The 19,160-nt window shown below is 39.2% G+C and overlaps 1 protein-coding gene across 1 annotated transcript; it reads left to right on the top strand.

The window, feature by feature from the left end:
- Window positions 1-853: 853 nt before the first annotated feature.
- On the top strand, window positions 854-10,998 carry LOC126426828 (DNA-directed RNA polymerase II subunit Rpb4). The gene is made up of 4 exons (XM_050088850.1): window positions 854-1,020; window positions 1,869-2,049; window positions 7,895-7,990; window positions 10,402-10,998. The coding sequence occupies exons 1-4, from the start codon at window positions 957-959 to the stop codon at window positions 10,478-10,480; spliced, it is 420 nt and encodes a 139-aa protein (XP_049944807.1). The 5' UTR covers window positions 854-956; the 3' UTR covers window positions 10,481-10,998.
- The last annotated feature ends 8,162 nt before the right edge of the window (window positions 10,999-19,160 follow it).

The following is a 19,160-nucleotide window of genomic DNA, read 5'->3' as shown; positions in this document are numbered from 1 at the left end:
TTGATGTAACACTTTGACACCTGTTTTGTTTTTTTGTATATGTCCAGTACCCTTTGTATATGTCCACTATCCTTGTAAAAGTGATCTAGAGATGAGATAAATTACTACCGGTACCACTACCACATACTGTACTGTATATTATTAGATTTATTACTTATTTGCGGCTTCCTATCACTTTAAAAACTATATTTCTCTTGGTAGACATAGTATTTCCTTGTGTCTTCTTTAGTCCGTCATCCTTCTGCGTCAACTATGCTCTCGCGCACTACTGTTTAGGCACTGACAATGTGATACGCTTTTTTTCCTTGTTATTCACGACATTAGTAAGATAGGCCTATCACATCTCGTTCTTGATTTGACCAACTTCAATAAATAGTGTTGTGTTGCTTTCAAGCTTGGTAAAATATCTCTCTATATTTTCACATGTGGTGGTATGAACACTCTTATTTCTATAAAACTGCTGAAGCCTGCCACAACATATACTAATCTTAGAACAATATCAGGAGCGCAATTCTGACATTTCGAACGCTTCTCATTTCATATTTAAAAATAATGCACGCTTTTCATACGTCTGTGACAACAAATGAATACCACCGCAGCCAAAGTTATTAAACGTATTATCGTAGCTAACGCACACAAACTCATAGTCGTCGCAAATATAAACCGAAAACATATTAATAGAAACGTGTTTCTTTTCTGCAATTGTAGCTTTTACTGTTATGCTATGGGTAGTTTACGTCCTTGTATACTTCATTACTTATCTGAAGCACAGTCTAATTAGACTGTGTCTGAAGGAAGCCGTTGTAGTTTCTATTATTAACTTTGACTAATCGTCATAGATTGTAACATCCTAGGCACTAAACAGTTGCACTCGTGATTAGTCGCGGAAAGTGTTATTTACGATCCTACGAAGTGTTTGTTTAATTAATAAACAGTAAAAACCGTAGTAAGCAAAAATGGCTAATCCTGCTCTAAGAGATATGGTAGAAGAAGATGCGGCAGCGTTAGTGTTCCCAAAAGGTATTTCAGCAACGTAGTAGTTTACTGTTTACCATGCGATGAAAAATCAAATTCATTTTTAGGTTAGAAAAACTTTGTTTGTGAATATTAGATCGAAATTTCGTACTAGTACCATGTATTTACAGCAAAAATAATTCTCTTGTTGGTTTTCAGCCCCCATGAAATATTTATATTTGTGAACGATACTGTCATAAAATAAGTTGTAATTGTTTATACTGGGTTGCTATGACTGGTATGTTGGAGAGCACGAGGTCTTACATAACGGGTTGTAAGGCATTTATAAATGGTTCATGGTAAATAAAAAAAATTAGCGCCCCCCGCCCCCCCTTCTTAATATTTATCACTTATTGGATAATTGGGCTAAAGTTACTTGTTGGATCCTCTGTATGGCACGGACGTAAACATTAGGCATCGCTATCAGTCAGTTGTTACCATAACCAGATTTTCTGCTTTCATATTCGTTTGGTTCGCCAATTCACGACAAAATTATCATCTTCCAACCCAACCTAGTCCTCTGGCTGCGCTACAGATTAGTTCGTCTCCCCAACCGTAATTTCAGAAGGGGCCCAATACGTAACTTTAACCAGTTTGTGTTTGGGAGTAGGCACATTAAGTTACCTAGCCAATAGTTTTATTATTATTAAATCACGTAAGCAAATTCCTGTTTAAACTATTCACAAGTAAATTAGTGCTCTTGTTTCAGACTTAGTTTTCGTATGTGCCCCAAAAGGCATTGCATTGTTGTATGTCCATAGTTGAGTTATTGCACTTTAATACATATCATACATGACAAAGGAAGAAAATGAAAACAAAAAATGAGCATACTGACAAACATTCGTGATTTGCAGAGTTCGAGAATGCAGAAACGCTGCTGATCAGCGAGGTGCACATGCTGCTGGAGCACCGGAAGGCACAGAACGAAAGTGCTGAGGAGGAGCAGGAATTCTCAGAGGTGTTTGTCAAGACGCTGGGCTACACCAATCGCTTTCGAAAGTTCAAGAACAAGGACACAATTGCCGCTGTACGTAGGTGAGTTTATATTCTGACAGCTTTTTCTGTAGTTCCTGTGTCCACAAAGTTTATAAAACAGGGTCAGTGCCATTACTTAGTTGTTAGTGGTACAACTTTGGCACTGTTTGCGAAATGGTATGGTTGGAATATGTGAAATGTGCTTTATTCATCTCATAACGTAAACAATTTCAGAACATATGTCTGATGTACAGGAGACACGTCAAGCATACAGTTTGCTTATTTAAAATTTTGTCACACAATAATACTTTGTGGAGAGTTTACTTACTTAAAATTTGTCAGATTTAACAGTATTTACATCTATTATAACAATCATAAATTTTTATTCCATTTTAGGAATGCAGCTTATAGTATCGCTTAATCCATCATGAAATCTTCCACAGAGTAATAGCATCATTTAATTAGAAAATTGTGTAACTTTCTTTTTAAAATATTTATCTTCATATTCATTATGTCACACCCTTTCATTGTGTTGTGAATTTTCATGGCTATATACTGAGGAGTCAGAGCACACAGTTTTAAGGGATGAGAGGTGAGCATGAAGCCAGAATGAGATTTTCACTCTGCAGTGGAGTGTGCGCTGGTATGAAACTTCTTGGCAGATTAAAACTATGTGCCGGACCGAGACTCAAACCCAGGACCTTCGTCTTTCACGGGCAAGTGCTCTACCAACTGAGCCACCCAAGCACGACTCATGTGCCATCCTCACAGCTTTACTTCTGCCAGTACCTCGTCTCCTACCTTCCCAACTTAGCAGAAGCTCTCCTGCAAAGTTGGGAAGGCAGGAGACGAGGTACTGGCAGAAGTAAAGCTGTGAGGATGGCACATGAGTCGTGCTTGGGTGGCTCAGTTGGTAGAGCACTTGCCCGTGAATGGCAAAGGTCCCGAGTTTGAGTCTTGGTCCGGCACATAGTTTTAATCTACCAGGAAGTTTCAGGTGAGCGTGAAGTTTTCTTTGTCTTGTCATATGAGAGTTTAAAATTATTATTATTAATATTATTATTATTATTATTTTTAGTTAGATCAGCTCCACCTCAGATGTATAAAGAGGAGACAGTTAATATTTTTAGGTCTTTAAATAATGGTCGACATGATTCCCTCGGCTGCGCAGAACACATGTTGCGAATGATTCTTTTTTTGAAACTTAAAAATTCGTGTAACTCTTCTGAGTTTTCCCCAAAAATTATGCCATATAGAATAACTGATTCAAAGTAGCTATAATACGCTATTTTCCTGGTGGCCGTTATCAGTAGCACTCGCTAAAATTTCCATTGCAAATGCAAGGCTGCTTAATTTATTTGCTAGATATTCTATATGGAATTCAAACTCAAAGTTCTGCCTATGTTTATTCGCAGGAACCTGACAGTCAAGTTCTTCCATTTTTGGATTGTTGTGAATGATACATATTTCTTCAGTTTTTGACTGTTAGATTTTAAAACTCATCATGTGGGTTTTAGAGATGTTTAGCCTTAAGCCATTTAGACTGAACCATGTTTCTAGGTTACTTAACGTATTCATGACACACTGTGGTATATTGTCAGAGTTTTCATTTTCGATTAGGGTAGAAGTATCATCTGCAAACAAAGTTAAATGAGTATTTATATTGAGAGGCATGTCATTTACATAGAACAGGAATAAAATGGGTCCAAGCTGCTCCATTTAATGTGATTACTACCCTTTGTTTCCTCTCCAAGAGATATGATTCAAACCATTTCAAAGCAATACAACATTGTGTTCGAACAGCTGGTTGCAAGAAGCTGATGAGAGCAAAACAAGCAGATAATGTCTTTTGTAGAAACGAGTTCAAGCATTTGTGTCAAGTTGTAATGTGTGACTTTGTCCGTGAAAAGCACAATTTATTAATTAGAATTGTAGTTTTGAGAAGAGTCACACATTCTCCCAGTGATTAGCCGTTGTATGAAAATAAAATAAAATAAAATAAAAAAACTCTATTTCTGTAGATACATACCAAACATATATTTCAGTATGTAATAAAACTTATAAAATGTTTAGTACATACATTTGGTTAGCTGTTAGAAATAGGAAATGTCACAGATAGGTTTGTGACACCGCATAGTACAGATTAGGACTGTTGTTTGTAAGTTTTCTGACGAATCCTGTGATCCTCGGTTGTCATTTTTTTCCTTTTGTTAGTCCAGTGGTTGATGGCTAGCAAGTGTCCTAAGAACTTTATTTGTACTACCTAAATTGCGATGTGTGACATACATTCCCGCATCACTTCTTTATCTGGATTACTATGTGCTTATGATTGTTTTAAAATAATTTTTTGACAGATCTGATGATGTGTTACACCTGAAATACCTAATGTAATAAAGAAGTTCAGCCAACCTCCATTGACTGTTAGCAACCTACCAACATTGGTTATAATTTTCTTGTATTTCAACAGGGTTGTAAGCCCCATGCAAGACTTTGTCATATTTAAAATACAGAACATGTGGTTTTAAGAAGATGATGTCATTGCTCATTCAGCAACGGTTTCACTGGACTCGGTGTGATAGTTTTTCTCCGTATGTGCAATTTCTCAGCACGTTGACATTCCCTGGCCTCTGTGCTCTCCTGACTACTTCCCCCCCCCCCCCCCGCCCCCTCACACACACACACACACACACACACACACACACACACACACACACACACACACACACACATGTGTCACAGATATGATAAGTTGGAGTGGCAGTTGCTAGAACAAAGCTGGTATTCATCAAAGCTCACACAAAAAGACGTGTGTTCAGTATTTGAGACCGAAATGGTTAAAAAAAAAGACTGAACCTTCTGTCCTCTATCAAATACTTAAGTACATATTGCAGAGTAATCGTGTAGATGTAGGGATTTGCAAGTGCATGTTTTGTTTCCATGAATTAGAATTACTGAATATGACTTAAAATGAAATGTTTCCATGTGAACAATTTATACTGTTATCAGCTACCAGGAAATTACTCTGAATAATAAAGTTTTAAAGATACACCCCAGTCAAGAAACTGGAGATTTACTACAGGCTTAGTATATGTCTTATTTGTGGAAGGAAGAGCAGGAAAAAAATGTGTTGGGTAGCAATATAATAAGAAAAATTATTCCACTATGCTACATTTCATATCACATGCAGAATGTTGTCTGGGAAGCATTTCCTGAACGCTACTCAAAGACTGAGAATGCTGTTCAGTAAACTTTCTTTCACAACGATTCTCAGTTCTGCCTGCCCAACAGCAAAGGACACGAGGGGGGAATGAACTGCACAGTACAGTGAAGCTGCAGCTTCACTCTAAAGATTTCATCGGTTGACTGAAAACTTGTAGATTGCAATCATCAGATCTCTTAGTAAGTTGCAATGTTGTGTCTTTATTTACAAAGGTGCCCTTGCAGGACTCTATGAAGCTCGTCTTCATTTACAAAGGTGCCCTTGCAGGACTCTATGGAGATCATTAGAAACAAGTTTGAGGACATAGTAGCATTATTTAAACACATGCTTACTTCAATACACTTCTTATTTCATGACCAATATTTTGAACAAGTAGACAGTGTCGCCATGGGAAGCCCTATGTCTCCTGTGGTGGCCAATTATTTTATGGAGGCTTTTGAAGAAAAAGCACTACAGTCAGCCACTCTCAAACCTTCTTGTTTTCTGCAGTATGTGTGTGGTGTGGTGTGGTCACATGGACTTGGTTACCTACGTTTCTTCAGCACCTGAATTTGCTCCATCTGAATAGAAACTTCACACTGGAAGTGGAAGAAGATGGTACTTTACCTTTTCTTGGTATCTTAGTACAAAGGAAAGCAGATGGAATCTTGGGACCCAGTGTCTACTGCAAGCCAACGCATACAGATCTATATCCGCAGGCCACAAGCTGCCATCATCCTGCACAATGGGCTAGTGCCTTATGTACGTTAGTTCATAGAGCACATGTGGTATCTAATGCTGAAAACTCGTCAAGTGAAATACAACATTTCAAGACAGTGTTCCGAAAAGACGGTTATTCTGAGAGACAGATATGTAATGCATTCAGGCCCAGGCAAGTTCAGCCTAAGGAGCAGAATGAAGATACGAAGACACCCACCACTTCGGCTTTTTTGCCGTACTTTGGTGCCATGTCATCAAGAATCAGAAGATATGGAATTAAGTGTTTTTTTTTTTTTTTTTTTTCCCCAACCATTTGCAAAACAGAGAAACCTGTTGGGTTTGGTTAAGGATGACCTTGGCCTGAGGGAATGTGGTGTGAAGAAGATTCCTTGTCAGTGCAGGGCAGCATATATAGGCAAGACATTCCGCACAGTACAAAAACGCTGCGATGAATATCAACGTCAGCCGGAAAAGTCGGCAATTGCGGAACACTGTCTCAGTACAGGACATCATATGATGGATGAAAAGACGGAAGTTTTATCCCCGGCATCATCTTTTTGGGATTGCGTCATTAAGGAAGCAATACATACCCATACAGCTGATAATCTCATCAACAAGGATACGGGATTTCAGCTGAGCACAGCCTGGAACCCTGCATTGACTGCTATTAAATCACGACATGAAAGTCAAGATTCTTCGATAACGGGCCCGTTGTAACATTGGTCTAGTACAGCCATTGGTGAGTAACGACTGGCCACACTGTTGGCAAACGCAGTTACAGCGCACGCACAGGAGAGCAGCTCTGTGAATTTCAGCAGAGGGAGTTTGAATATGGCACCATCTATCTGCAAATCCTTGTACATGCGCAATTTCCGCGGCTGAGAATTCTTTGCGCGCGTGCTCAAGTGACGGGGCATCAACGTGCGGATACTGTCAGTTGTACCTAGCCACCAGCAAGGTTGAATCACCTGAAGATGTCGGACAGTTGCTCTGAGGAAATACTGTGGAATTTGCATAACGTGATCCGGTGGAAAACCCGTGGAGACTATTTACAAGATGTATTTTGTTGCACGTGGGAATGTGTGATGAATTTCTTAGATCACAGAGCATTTGACTCTCATTCAAAACTTACGACTTTGAGGACCAACTAATTAAAAAGAATTTGGGTCCAGAAGACTACCTATTTATGCCATTATTTCAGATTTTACTGGCACATTTGTGTCTCATATCCTGTACTCTGAATATCTGCTCTCATTGGCTGCCAAGATCACCTGATGTGAGCTATAACTGGCTGAGAAAAATGCAGTGCAATGTAAATTGCAATGCATTGAAAGCTACTGTATTTGGTGGAATTCGTAAATACTGTATTTGGTGGAATTTGTATTTATACTTTTGTAATACAAAAATATGCAATGGACATTATACTGTGCATCAAAGGTCTTTTTCAAAGTGCATTTTTTTTTACTGGATTTCCTTTCCTAAAGTGCCGGGAAGTTCTACACTAATGTAGAAAACCTTTACCATTCAAAGGTTTGATAAGTTTTGCAGCTCCGGGGGCAAATGTATTGTCACCTAACGTGGGAAAAATGTACATTCAGTCAAAAAAGGTGTATTTTTAACTGGGGAAAAGTGGGGAATTTTATTGTCCCTGTTCTGTCGTCGAGGAATTGAACAGTTGGTAGAATGTTCCAACCATTGTTTCGAGAGACATGGTGATTGTTGGAAACTAGTTTCATGTTCTTGGAAGTGCAGTGTAGCATTCAATAAAAGTTACTTGGCCTGCCATAATAATGTGGAAGTTACTTTTTGAAATTTACTCGTACTATTCGTACGATTTGTGTCAGTTTGTGTTATGCCAGTGTGAATATAAACAGTGGAGAGTGATGCATTTACACAGGACTGGGAAGTGCACTAGTTTCAGCACATAAAAGTACAATCAGTGTGGACTTGTTTGACTATTACTTGCTGACTGCTTGCATGTTTCAGTCTGCTAGCACAAAAGAAGCTGCACAAATTTGAACTGGCTTCGTTGGCGAACCTGTGTCCGGAGAACCCCGAAGAAGCAAAGTCGCTGATTCCGAGGTAATGGTTCCTGTAACCCAGTATAATAAATGTAAATCTCACAAGTAAGGTGTAATTGGCTAGAATGTGTGACACATTATTTTCATTGTGAGATCAGTGGCTGCTCTGGCCAGTGATGGCAGTCATGTGTTAGTGAGGTGTACTTGCTTGTTTGAACGTGTGTGTTTGCCTTGTTGAAGACTTTGGCTGAAACCTATAATGAGTAACAGTGTTTTCTTTGTGTCAGTCTGCTACTCAAAGGGCCATCTTTACAGTGAGCAGCAATCTGTAGTTTTCCTAATGTTGTTGATATTCCAACCTGGAATTTCCATTGTTTTGATATTGACAAGTAGTATTTAACTGTTTCTTTCAAATGAATAAAACATTTTTTCCTATTCTTTAGTTTGTGACAACGTAATGTACTTTCTGGATAGCCTTCGTACTAATCTAGCAACAGAAGGTTATCTGCAACCGTATAAAAAAGCCGAGTAGCAGCACAGTCTAACACATACAGTCACTACACTTCTGCCCCTTTTTGTTGTAAAGTGTGCCTGCAATACCCCAAGCAGACCGAAGGCTACAGTGCTGATTAAAATACTGGATTAGTGCAAATAGTACAATTTATATTGATTTGTAACATAGCTTTTACAACAGGCAGTGTATGTAGTGCCGTAAAAGTCACCAATAACTAAAAATCTATACCAAATTTCTCTCAGTTCAGTTTCGTGCGGGTGTTGAGAGACAGGAATCGGTACATTACAGCACAGTTTATTTATGACTCTTTTGTAACCTACAGATAATTAATGAAGAATACCATTTACTTTTAAGAACAGAAATAAGGTCAATAAACAGCAGAAGACTTGATGTTTTGCATATACCCACTCACCTATGTGAAGTTTTCTCCACTACGTTTGCAGTCAAGTCAGTCAGTGTGAAACATAGGAAACCTCTGTGGAATGCAGGACCTACAGTTTTTAATGCCACCGCAGCTGTAACTTGAGGGGAAACCACACAGACATGACGTGATTGTAAAGTGTCATGCAATATAACTGTTTTCCAGCACAGAAGAAACCAGTTTACACAGTTGTTGCTACATCTGAGGCACAAGCAGCAAAGTGAGTGGGGCACAGTGGTTAGCACATTGGACTTGGGTTTAGGATAATGATGATTAGATTTTCTCTGAATCACTTAAAGCAAATGCCTGAGTGGTTCCTTCAAAAGGGCGCAGCTGCTTTCCTTTCCTATCCTTCCCTAATCCAAACTTATGCTCGATCTCTAATGACCTCCATGTTGCCGGGGAGTTAAACACTAGCCGCCTCCTCCACCACAAAGAGCGATCACCTTCAACACTTCTGCTTGTGAAGTTAAAGTAATTATATTTACAAAATATTCATGTATTAGAAAGTCAAGTGAAGTGTAAGACTGTGTGAATCATTAGAATCTGTACAAAATTGTTACGTTCAAGGAAAGTGCCTAGCATCAGAACAGACGACGACAGAAATGTATGCATCTCATGTGTGACATGCATGTCTTTCTTGCTTTCAGCTGAGTAAGCTAAAATTATATGCTTATTCACTTCACTGAACCAGTGTGTGTCAGCTATTTCTATATTTCTTACACAATAATTCACATCTCTTTATCAGTTAGTAATCTGTTAGTGATTAGTAGTAAATAGAACAACTATTTTGTTAATTTCATAAAAGAAAAAAAAAATTAAAAACAAACATCAATCTTATCACTGGTGGCTTTCTTTCCTTGAGAGGCACTAGTGTTGTTCCAGCTGTCTGATGATAAGTTTTCAACAGCAGCAGCGAGTGTCGTGGTAGTATATATTAGACTGTACTAGCAGCTTCCTTACTAAATTATTTTGGATAGATAAAAAATATAATCACTAAACAGCAGCAGAGCACACGCATAAAAAGTTTATAATTAGGCAAGCTTTTGGAGCCTGTGGCTCCCTCAGGCAGAAGGGTTAAAGGGGAAGGAAGAGGGGTGAAGGAAAAGAACTGGAGAGTTCTAGGAAAAACGGGGTGGATTTCAGAAAAGTCACACAGAACCGCGGGTCAGGGGAGACTTACATGACGGGATGAGAAGGAAAGACTGATAGTTGGAAACTACACTGGATGAGAATTGAAAACCTGATAGCTTAAAGGTGGAAGACAAGGTAATGTGCAAGACAGCGATTACTGCTAAAACATTGTGTTGAGTTAATGTAAAAATTGATTGTTTTCATTGTTACTAAATCTTTTAATAATTTGGATATCTGTAAGGAATGGCAAAGTGGTAGATCAAAACATTACAACCACCACACACGTCTGTTGGCCTAACATATTATTTTGCCCATCTTGTGTAACTTTAGAGTGATCTCATCTTAATAAATACTGTACAATTTGCAGATTATATAACAGCTTCTGCGTTCTTTTTCTCTACAGCCTGGAAGGGAGATTTGAAGACGAGGAGCTGCGACAGATCCTGGAAGACATCCAGACGAAGAGGAGCCTCCAGTACTGATGATTGTGCACTGCATGTGTTTGGTGCCTGGCTGCCGGCAACGAGTCGCACATATGTATCGTTGTAGGGGATGATTGTTGTTTTAAGCAAAGTTTTCTGTGTTGAGTTTATATTCTTTGATAGGGTTTTTCTGGCATTTGTGTAATGGACTTGTAAGTTATTTTGCCACACAAGTGTGATTTCAGTTATTACTGTCATTCATTGCATTTAAAAAAATGGGTCAGCTGAAGTTAGTCTGTATAATTACTCCAACTGATTTCCCTTATTTTGTTACAAAACAGTGAAATATTTGATCAGTAAATGAAACAAACTACTGGAAACTTAAATTCAAGAATAGAACAGTAGTCACATCAGGATAGTTAGTAATAGAAACACACAACTTCCGCAGTTTCTCAATTTTTACCTGTATTTAACACATTTGTGATGGCAATGTGATGTTGATTGGAATATTGGGTGCGTAGAGGAACTTTTATTTTGTAAAAACTGACATTCCAGAAACAAGGGATTGTGCTGCTGCAGCAGTCTTTTTCTTTCCAGTTTCCACACCTGTCATAACTTGCATGATTGAAGAACTGTTTTGTTTATTTCAATATGGATCTTAGCATCCACCTGTAACTAATTTCAAAAAGAAAGGAAATATTGGTCAGTGGTCTGTCATCAAGTGTCCAGATGTGATCAGTTTCATTTTTCAGGACAATATTTGAGTAACTGATCTAATAAATAGTGGTAACAACTCACCGAAGAGTTGACTTGTCAGTACCTACATGAGAAAGATTGAGTTTTTATAGCTTTCAGATGAATCCCTCTTTGGGCTACAAGTGCAAGTCCAAACCCCCTCCCTCCTATTTTCAACACACACACACACACACACACACACACACACACACACACACACTTGCACTAGTGAGAAAACAGTTTATGAAAAAGAGACATTTGTGGACATCAAATATAAATTTGAATGGGAGTGTGTTGAGTCGTAAAACTAGCGTACTACCGTAAATAAGTGTAGACTACAGTAGTTTACCTAGCAGCTTTAGTCAGTTAATGTTGCATCCACCTTACCTTTACATTGGGTGTGTTGCACATTTATCAGGCATCACCTCATAATGATCACTGTCTTTACACATGTGATCAGTGTCTCACTAGATTCCCCTAAAAATCGGAAACTGTGAGCTATCTAGAGAATGAGTGAGGATCTATATAAAGTGCCAGCTAACCGACAGAACGTTTTTGTTCTACATAGTTACCCTCTTATCTCTTGAAACTTAAGAATAAACAGATCTTGTAACAAAACAAAAATTTTTGATTTGTAATATGAAACAGAGAAATGTTGTAGCAGAAATAAAAAAGCAATACAGATTTATCATTTAATGGTAGAAAACAAAATTAAAAAATTTAAAAAACTGTGAAATAAAACATCAATTTGATACTTTGTCGACCTTGTATAAAATGTGTTTGTTATTCATAAACAACTTTCACGCTTATCGGTGATGACAAGAAACCCTTACCTTTGATCATACGAAGAACATTCCATTGAGTATAAAATAACAACAGTGATTGTATAGATTATTTTCGTGTTGGTGCAAGTAAACTGTACTTGCATCGAAACTAATTGCTTTGTTTACATAAAACTGCGGAAGTGATCAACTAATTCTTATTACTTTTAAGGGTACAAAATACACAATTTACTAACACCGAGCAATGTGCAATTCTCATAATGTGAAGAAAAGAAAAACATAAAAACAAAGAGGTGTCGACTACCAGTTTCTCTTGCATACATTCGTTTGTTTCTTTCCATACCGATGCTACAAATACTGTTGGTAAGTCGTCCATTTACTATGTCATTGATGTACTATACGAAAACTACTGGACTGTAGTTTTGGTAGAGCATAACTCTGTGAGAATGTATCCTTTTTTTTCCCCCCGATATTTGTCTGGAGTGTAGCCTTGTACAGAAGTGAATAAGGGTGGTAAACATTTATGCCAAGAAGAGATTAAAACTTAAATGGGGAGAAAGAATTTGATGAGACAATTTGACTAAAAAAAAATTTAAAAAAAAAAGGGTGGGGGCGGTTGATAAGGATGCAGCTTGTGCATCTAGGACTTGTCAGTTTCGTAACGGAGGGTCAGAGGGAGGGGGAGGAGTAAAAATTGTGAAGGGAGATGGAGAATTCACAACAGTAAGCAGGTTGCATAAGAGATGAAGATGCTTGCACAGGATAGGCTATTGTGGAGAGCTGTATGTATATCCATGTCTATACCCTGCAAGGCATATGATGGTGCGGTGTGTGGGAAGAATGACTGCCTGTAAAGGTCTGTACCAATTCTAATTTCTCCATTTGTTTGCTTTTCTGTGGTCATTTCACAAGGAGGAAGTAACATGTCCAATTCTTTCCAGAACCTATTCTCTTAGGATTTCAGTGATAAACCTCTCCAAGATACATAACAGCTCTCTTGTAGAGGCTACCACTGGAGTTTTTCGAGCTTCTCCATAGTGCTCTCATGCTGACTAAATGACCCCGCGATGGAACAACCTGTTTGTTGTTGGAGCCCGTCCATTTCTTCGTGCGTACGTGCATGTGTGTGTCTGTGTGTGCACGTGTGCGTTACATTTCATTCTGTATGTCTTCTGTTTCTTCTGTTTATGTGCCGTAATTATATTTATTTACATTTAGGGTCAGCTGCCTGTCACTGCACCAGTCATCAGTCCTCTGTACATATTTCTGCAATTTGTTGCAGTCTTCTGGCACTGCCACCTTATAGCCAACTGTACTGTTTGCAAAAAGCCCACCCACCCGGGTAGCAATACATGTTAATGCGACCATTTCCGGGACAGGCAGGTATGCCAACCCTGGACTGAATCTGATTGATTGATCGACAGTGCAGGGTCAACTGCGGGCAGCTTTCATGCAGTTTCCCATATCCCACTAAGTGAATACCTGGCTGATTCCCATGTCCTGCCTCAAATACACTGTACACAAACATTTCAAACATGTGGGTACAGAATTTACTTTATACGCAGTAAGACTGGGTGCTTTCATCCTCAGTTCGAATAGGAGACTAATAATGTTAGCTGTTCAGTCTCCTTAAATACTTAGTGGCAGCAAAATGCCTCGTGCATCCTCGAATGTTATCCACTAGCTCATTTGTATATTTTTTTTATAGTAATGGTACTGTCATCCTTCTTTGGGGTGCCCCTGACACTACCTTTACATCTGCTAGTTTTGTTCGGTTAAGAGCCATGTATTGACATTTATCTGCAAGGAAGTCCTGAATCCATTTAAAAATCTGTTCAAATACATATTAAGGCCTATTTTGTTCACAAAATGACATTGTGAAACTGTGTTGGGTGCTTTCCTGAAGCCAAGGAACATGGCATCAACACTGGTGCCTTTGTCTGTGAGTGCAGATTGAGGGGTTCTTGGCCTGATAGTGAAAACGACAATTTATGCTTTCAAAGAAATTTCATTTTTCACCATAGTCTCCTCTAATATCAATACATTTCATTTTTCGACATAATCTCCTCTAATATTAATACATTTCACCCAGAAGTGTTCCTCCGTAAGCACCACAAAGTACCCACCTCAATGGCTTCTCGACTGTACAAAAAATGCTAACTGGTGCAGAATTTATTCTGTTTCGAGAATAGATGGAAGTCCGAGGCAGCCAAATCTGGGGAATGGGGTGGATTTTCCAGCACTTTATAGTACAAACCCCTCAATTTCCCCATTGTCAAGACACTTTTGTGGGCCGATACATTGTTCTGATGGAAGATAATATTTTTCTTCTTTAAGCCAGGTCTGTTTTCACAAACGATTGTGTTCACTTTCATTAGAAGTTGATAATAGTATTCGCCACTTGTGGTTTTACATTTTTCCAGATAGTCAATCAACAAAATTGCTTTCACATCTGAAAATACTGATGCCATGATCTTTCCTGCTGATGGCACCATCTTTGCCTTCTTTGGATTTGAGAGACAGTCTTCTGTCCACTGCCTGGACTGCTGTTTAACTTTGGGTGTGTAACAGTGTATCAATGTGTTTCATCCAGTGTCACATATTGACACAAAAACTCACCTCTGTTTTTCTTAAAATGCGCCAAGCACTTTTTTGAAAGTGTCATGCGAATTTGTTTGTAATCTGTAGTGAGCACACACAGTAACTTTAACATACAAATATCTCCAAGAACATTTCTTATCTTGACTAAGCTCTGAAATTATACCCATTGTATGAGCATTGAATGTAAAGCAAAGCCTCCACCTTTGTTAATTGAGGTTGAACGGGAATATTTTAATAAATCAAATGCAGAAATAATCCTTAGAATGTGATCTCTAATTACCAATATTCACTTTTCCACATAATCAACAGCCAATTGGATACATTTCTGCCAACGATGAACAAGTTTTCTGAAAACGTCACGGAAGAAGTCGACTGTTTCGGCAACCACAGTCTCACAGTTCTCTGAACGTCTTCATCAGAAGCATAATGATGTCCCCGCAGATCGTCTTTCATTATCGGGAACAGATGGAAGTCAGACGGTGCTAAATCTGGACTGTATGGAGGATGCTGTACGGTGGTGAGATTCAGTCTCTTGAAGTTCTGCTGTGGTGGCACATGAGAAGTGTGTGATTTGGCATTGTCATGCTACAGAAAAACATTTCCCTTTTCCTTTTGGACCCTCGTTAGCCATTCTTTCAGTGTTCACAGCGTTGCGATGTAACGCTCTGAATTTATTGTTGTTCCATGATCAAAGAACATGGATAACACCGTCTGCGTCCCAGAACACTGTGACCATGATTTTTCCAACATTTTGTCTCCTGTCACAATTGAATGGAGAAAGGCGTTTTCATCCTCTTAATTCTAGAGGAGTTCCTGGCAAATTTCGAGTCTGTGCGCTTTCGTTTCAAGAGTCAGCATCCAGGGTACCCATTGTGCACAGATCTTCCAATAGTCAAGCAAAGCAATAATGTGACCCACACGTTCTTGTGAAATGCCGATTGTGCTTGCAGTTTCTCTCTGAGTGATATGACGATCATCCTGAATCAGTCTGTCAACATTTTACTTGTGAAACTCGGTGGTTCATTCTCTGATGAATCTCCTTTGGGTTGACACCTTCTGCTGTCAATAATTCAATTACTGCACGTTGCTTAAATAACATTGACTGACAGCCTGTGCAGGGTTCCATACTATACACTGTAACAACACAACCGTTCAGTGCTAAGGCTTCCCGCCAACTGGAGCTGTAGAGAAGAGGCTACGGAACAAGCCAGTACCTGCTGCGTATCAATGCTGCCAAACGTTGCAGAGTTATGAAGGTGGAGGCATTACTTTTGTCAATCGTCTTAGTTTAATAGGACTTGGCAGAAGTCACAGCACAATATTGTAATGACCTTCTAATGCTTTCTTTTTAGGCTTTTGCTGCACAAGTAAGTAAAATAACATTGTCCTTTCTGACACTCAGGATTTTCGTGTTTCAATTTTAGACCTTTCGGAGCTTTCCTATGTGCCTTATTAATGCACAAAGCATTGCCATTACAAAACTGCTTTTGGCTGGCAAATTTGGAATTACTTTTGTGAGATCCCAATTTTTTTAGTTGTTCATAATTTTTTAACAATGATGGTCTCTTGTTGCATAACCTGCTTTACATGTTAATCATGCAAAGGATAAAATTTTGGCATCAGAAGCAATATTCCCCCAGTTATTCTGTTGCTTTCATTAACATTGTCCATGAAATATCAACACCAACACTGTTCCATATTTTCTGAAAGTTATGATTCTATATACACACACACACACACACACACACACACACACACACACACACACACACACACACACACACAAAAATAATTTTTTTATCACCTTAATTTTATTACTTTGTGCAGCCAATAAATTACATCACATCAGCATTTATTTTGCTTCCTGAAGTTAAAATCAGAAGTCTCATTTTCTAATCTTAATTCTCTGAGCATCATCCAACTTAATTCGACTCCATTCATTCCCTTTGTTTTACTTTTTGGATACTCGGCTAATAACCTCTTTTCAAGACACTAACTGTTCCATTCCAATGATCTTCCAGTTCCTTTGCCGGCTCTGGCAGAATTACAGTGTCATTGGTAAGCGTCGGTGTTTTTATTTCATGTTTGTGAATTTTAATTGTAATATGTACTCTGTTTCCTTTCCTTTATGTCCAGTGAAAATTTAATAGCCTGCAGGATTGGCCTCAACCACAATCCACTCTCTTCTCTACTACTACTTCCCTTTGATAGCATTCAGCTACAGTCTGGTATCTGCAGTAGATGTACATAACATTTCTGCATCTTCATACATACTCTGCACACCACCATACGGTGTATGGCAGAGGTTACCATGTACCACTACTAGTTATTTCTTTCCCTGTTCCACTTCTGTACAAGCCCTAATTTTTCTCGTCTTATCTTCGTAGTCCTTATGGGAAATGTACATTGCTTGCAATAGAATTTATCTGCAGTCAGCCTGAAATACTGGATCTTTAAATTTCCACAATAGTGCCTCTCAAAAAGTGTTGTCTTTCCTTCCAGGGATTCCCATTTAAGTTCATGAAGCATATCTGTAACACCTGAATGTTGATCAGACCTCCCGGTAACAAACCTAGCAGTATGCCTCTGAATTGCTTCGATACCTTTCTTTAATATAATATAGTAGGGTTCCCAAATACTCAAGCAGCTTTAAAGAATGTATTGCACCAGCATTCTATATCGCATTTCTGTTATACTTTGAGCTAAACATTTTCCTAATAATACAAAGTTGAGCATTCACCTTCCTGACTATCAATTTAACATACTTATTCTAATTTCATTCACTTTTCAATGTCAGGCCTACATATTTAATTGATGTGACACTGTCATGCGGCACATTACTAATGCCGTATTCAAATGTTATGGATTGTTTTTCCTACTCATCTGCATTGAACACTACCTTTCCAATGCCCAACGGATTCCAAACCAGCCACCTTCTTCTTAGTTGCCATGACCAACTACATCCTCAACCAAAATTACTTCTCCTTTGAAGACATTATCTACAAACAAACTAGGGGTACTGCTATGAGCACCCGCATAGCACCATCCTATGCCAACATATTCACGGGCCATCTAGAGAAATCCTTCCTAAACACCCAGAATCCCAAACCCCTCAACTGGTTCAGATTCACTGATGCCATCTTCGTGATCTCGGTCAAGGGCAAGGACATCCTATCCATATTCCTCAAGAACCGCAACACCTTCTCCCCATTTACTTCACCTGGTCCTACCCAACCCATCAAACCACCTTCCTCGATGTTGACCTCCACCTCAAAGATGGCTATATCAGTATCTCTGTCCACATAAAATCTACCAACCACCAGCAATACCTACATTTCGACTGCAGCATCCGTTCCGTAACAAGAAGTGCCTTCCATACAGCCTAGCTACCCATAGCTGTCACATCTATAATGACGAGCAGTCCCTCACAAAATAGACCGAGGGTCTCACTGAGGCCTTTACAGATCGTAATTACCCTCCCAACCTTGTACAAAAACAGATCTTCCTTGCATTATCTTTCTAGTCACCCAACAACTCCCAAAACCCCCACCATCCAGCCACATTGGAGCAGTCCATCCAGGACTGGAGCAACTGAATACATTCTCTGCCGTGGTTTCAGGTACCTCATGTCGTGTACTAAAATGAGAAATGTCCTGCCCACTATCCTTCCCACTCCTCCCACAGTGATATTCTGCGGCCCACTGAATCTACACAATATCCTCATCTATCTCTACTTAAGCTCTGCTCCCAAAACCTTGCGTCATGGCTCACATCCCTGTAATAGACCTGTCCCATACATCCTCCCACCATCACTACTCCAGTCCTTTCACAAACAGCACCTATCCCATACCTGTGAAACCTGCCATGTGATCTACAAGCTGCAACCACTGTGCTGCATTCTACATGTGCATGACAACCAACAAGCTGTCTGTCCACATGAGTAGCCACTGACAAACTGTGGTCAAGAAACAATTGGACCACACTGTTGTTGAGCACTCCACCCAACACAGCATTGTTCATTTCAATGACTGCTTCACTACCTGTGTCATCTGGATCCTTCCTACCAACAGAAGCTTTTGTGAATTGTGCAGGTGGGAACCCTGCAATATTTCATGCATTCCCATAATCCTCCTGATCCCAACGTTTGTTAGTCATTGCCTTTACCCATCTAGTCCATCCCTGTTCTGCCCTGCGTCTAACCTCCTGGTTGCACCTATACCTGGGCCGGGAAACATGTCACTTGACAGCTCACGTGTAGTTAGCTATACTGTGATTGCGAGGTTGCAATAGCTGCCACCCCACACACCCACAACTCTGAAGTATGTTTTGTAAATGTAAGCTACAATCACTGTTTATACATAAGTACAGTGAAGTACTTTTTTCTAACAATGGTGAGAACGATGACGGAGACTCAGCATTTGATAGTATATGAAACTGGGAAATAAACACCCAAAGTTATGACAGTATCTATGAAAAGTTGTTCCAAATAGTTACCACAATAGCTGCCTGTAAAACATCGTATAATAATGTAATCCTAAGCATACCAAAGAACACGCTATCCACACTCATAGAGAGAAATAAAGCAAAACGTGCATAGCCTACTCAATTGCAGAGAGACAGAA

The sequence above is a fragment of the Schistocerca serialis genome, chromosome 11, assembly GCF_023864345.2.
Source record: "Schistocerca serialis cubense isolate TAMUIC-IGC-003099 chromosome 11, iqSchSeri2.2, whole genome shotgun sequence".
Taxonomy (NCBI): domain Eukaryota; kingdom Metazoa; phylum Arthropoda; class Insecta; order Orthoptera; family Acrididae; genus Schistocerca; species Schistocerca serialis.
The sequence above is the reverse complement of the archived record's forward strand: the minus strand, read 5'-3'. Positions and strand labels throughout refer to the sequence as shown.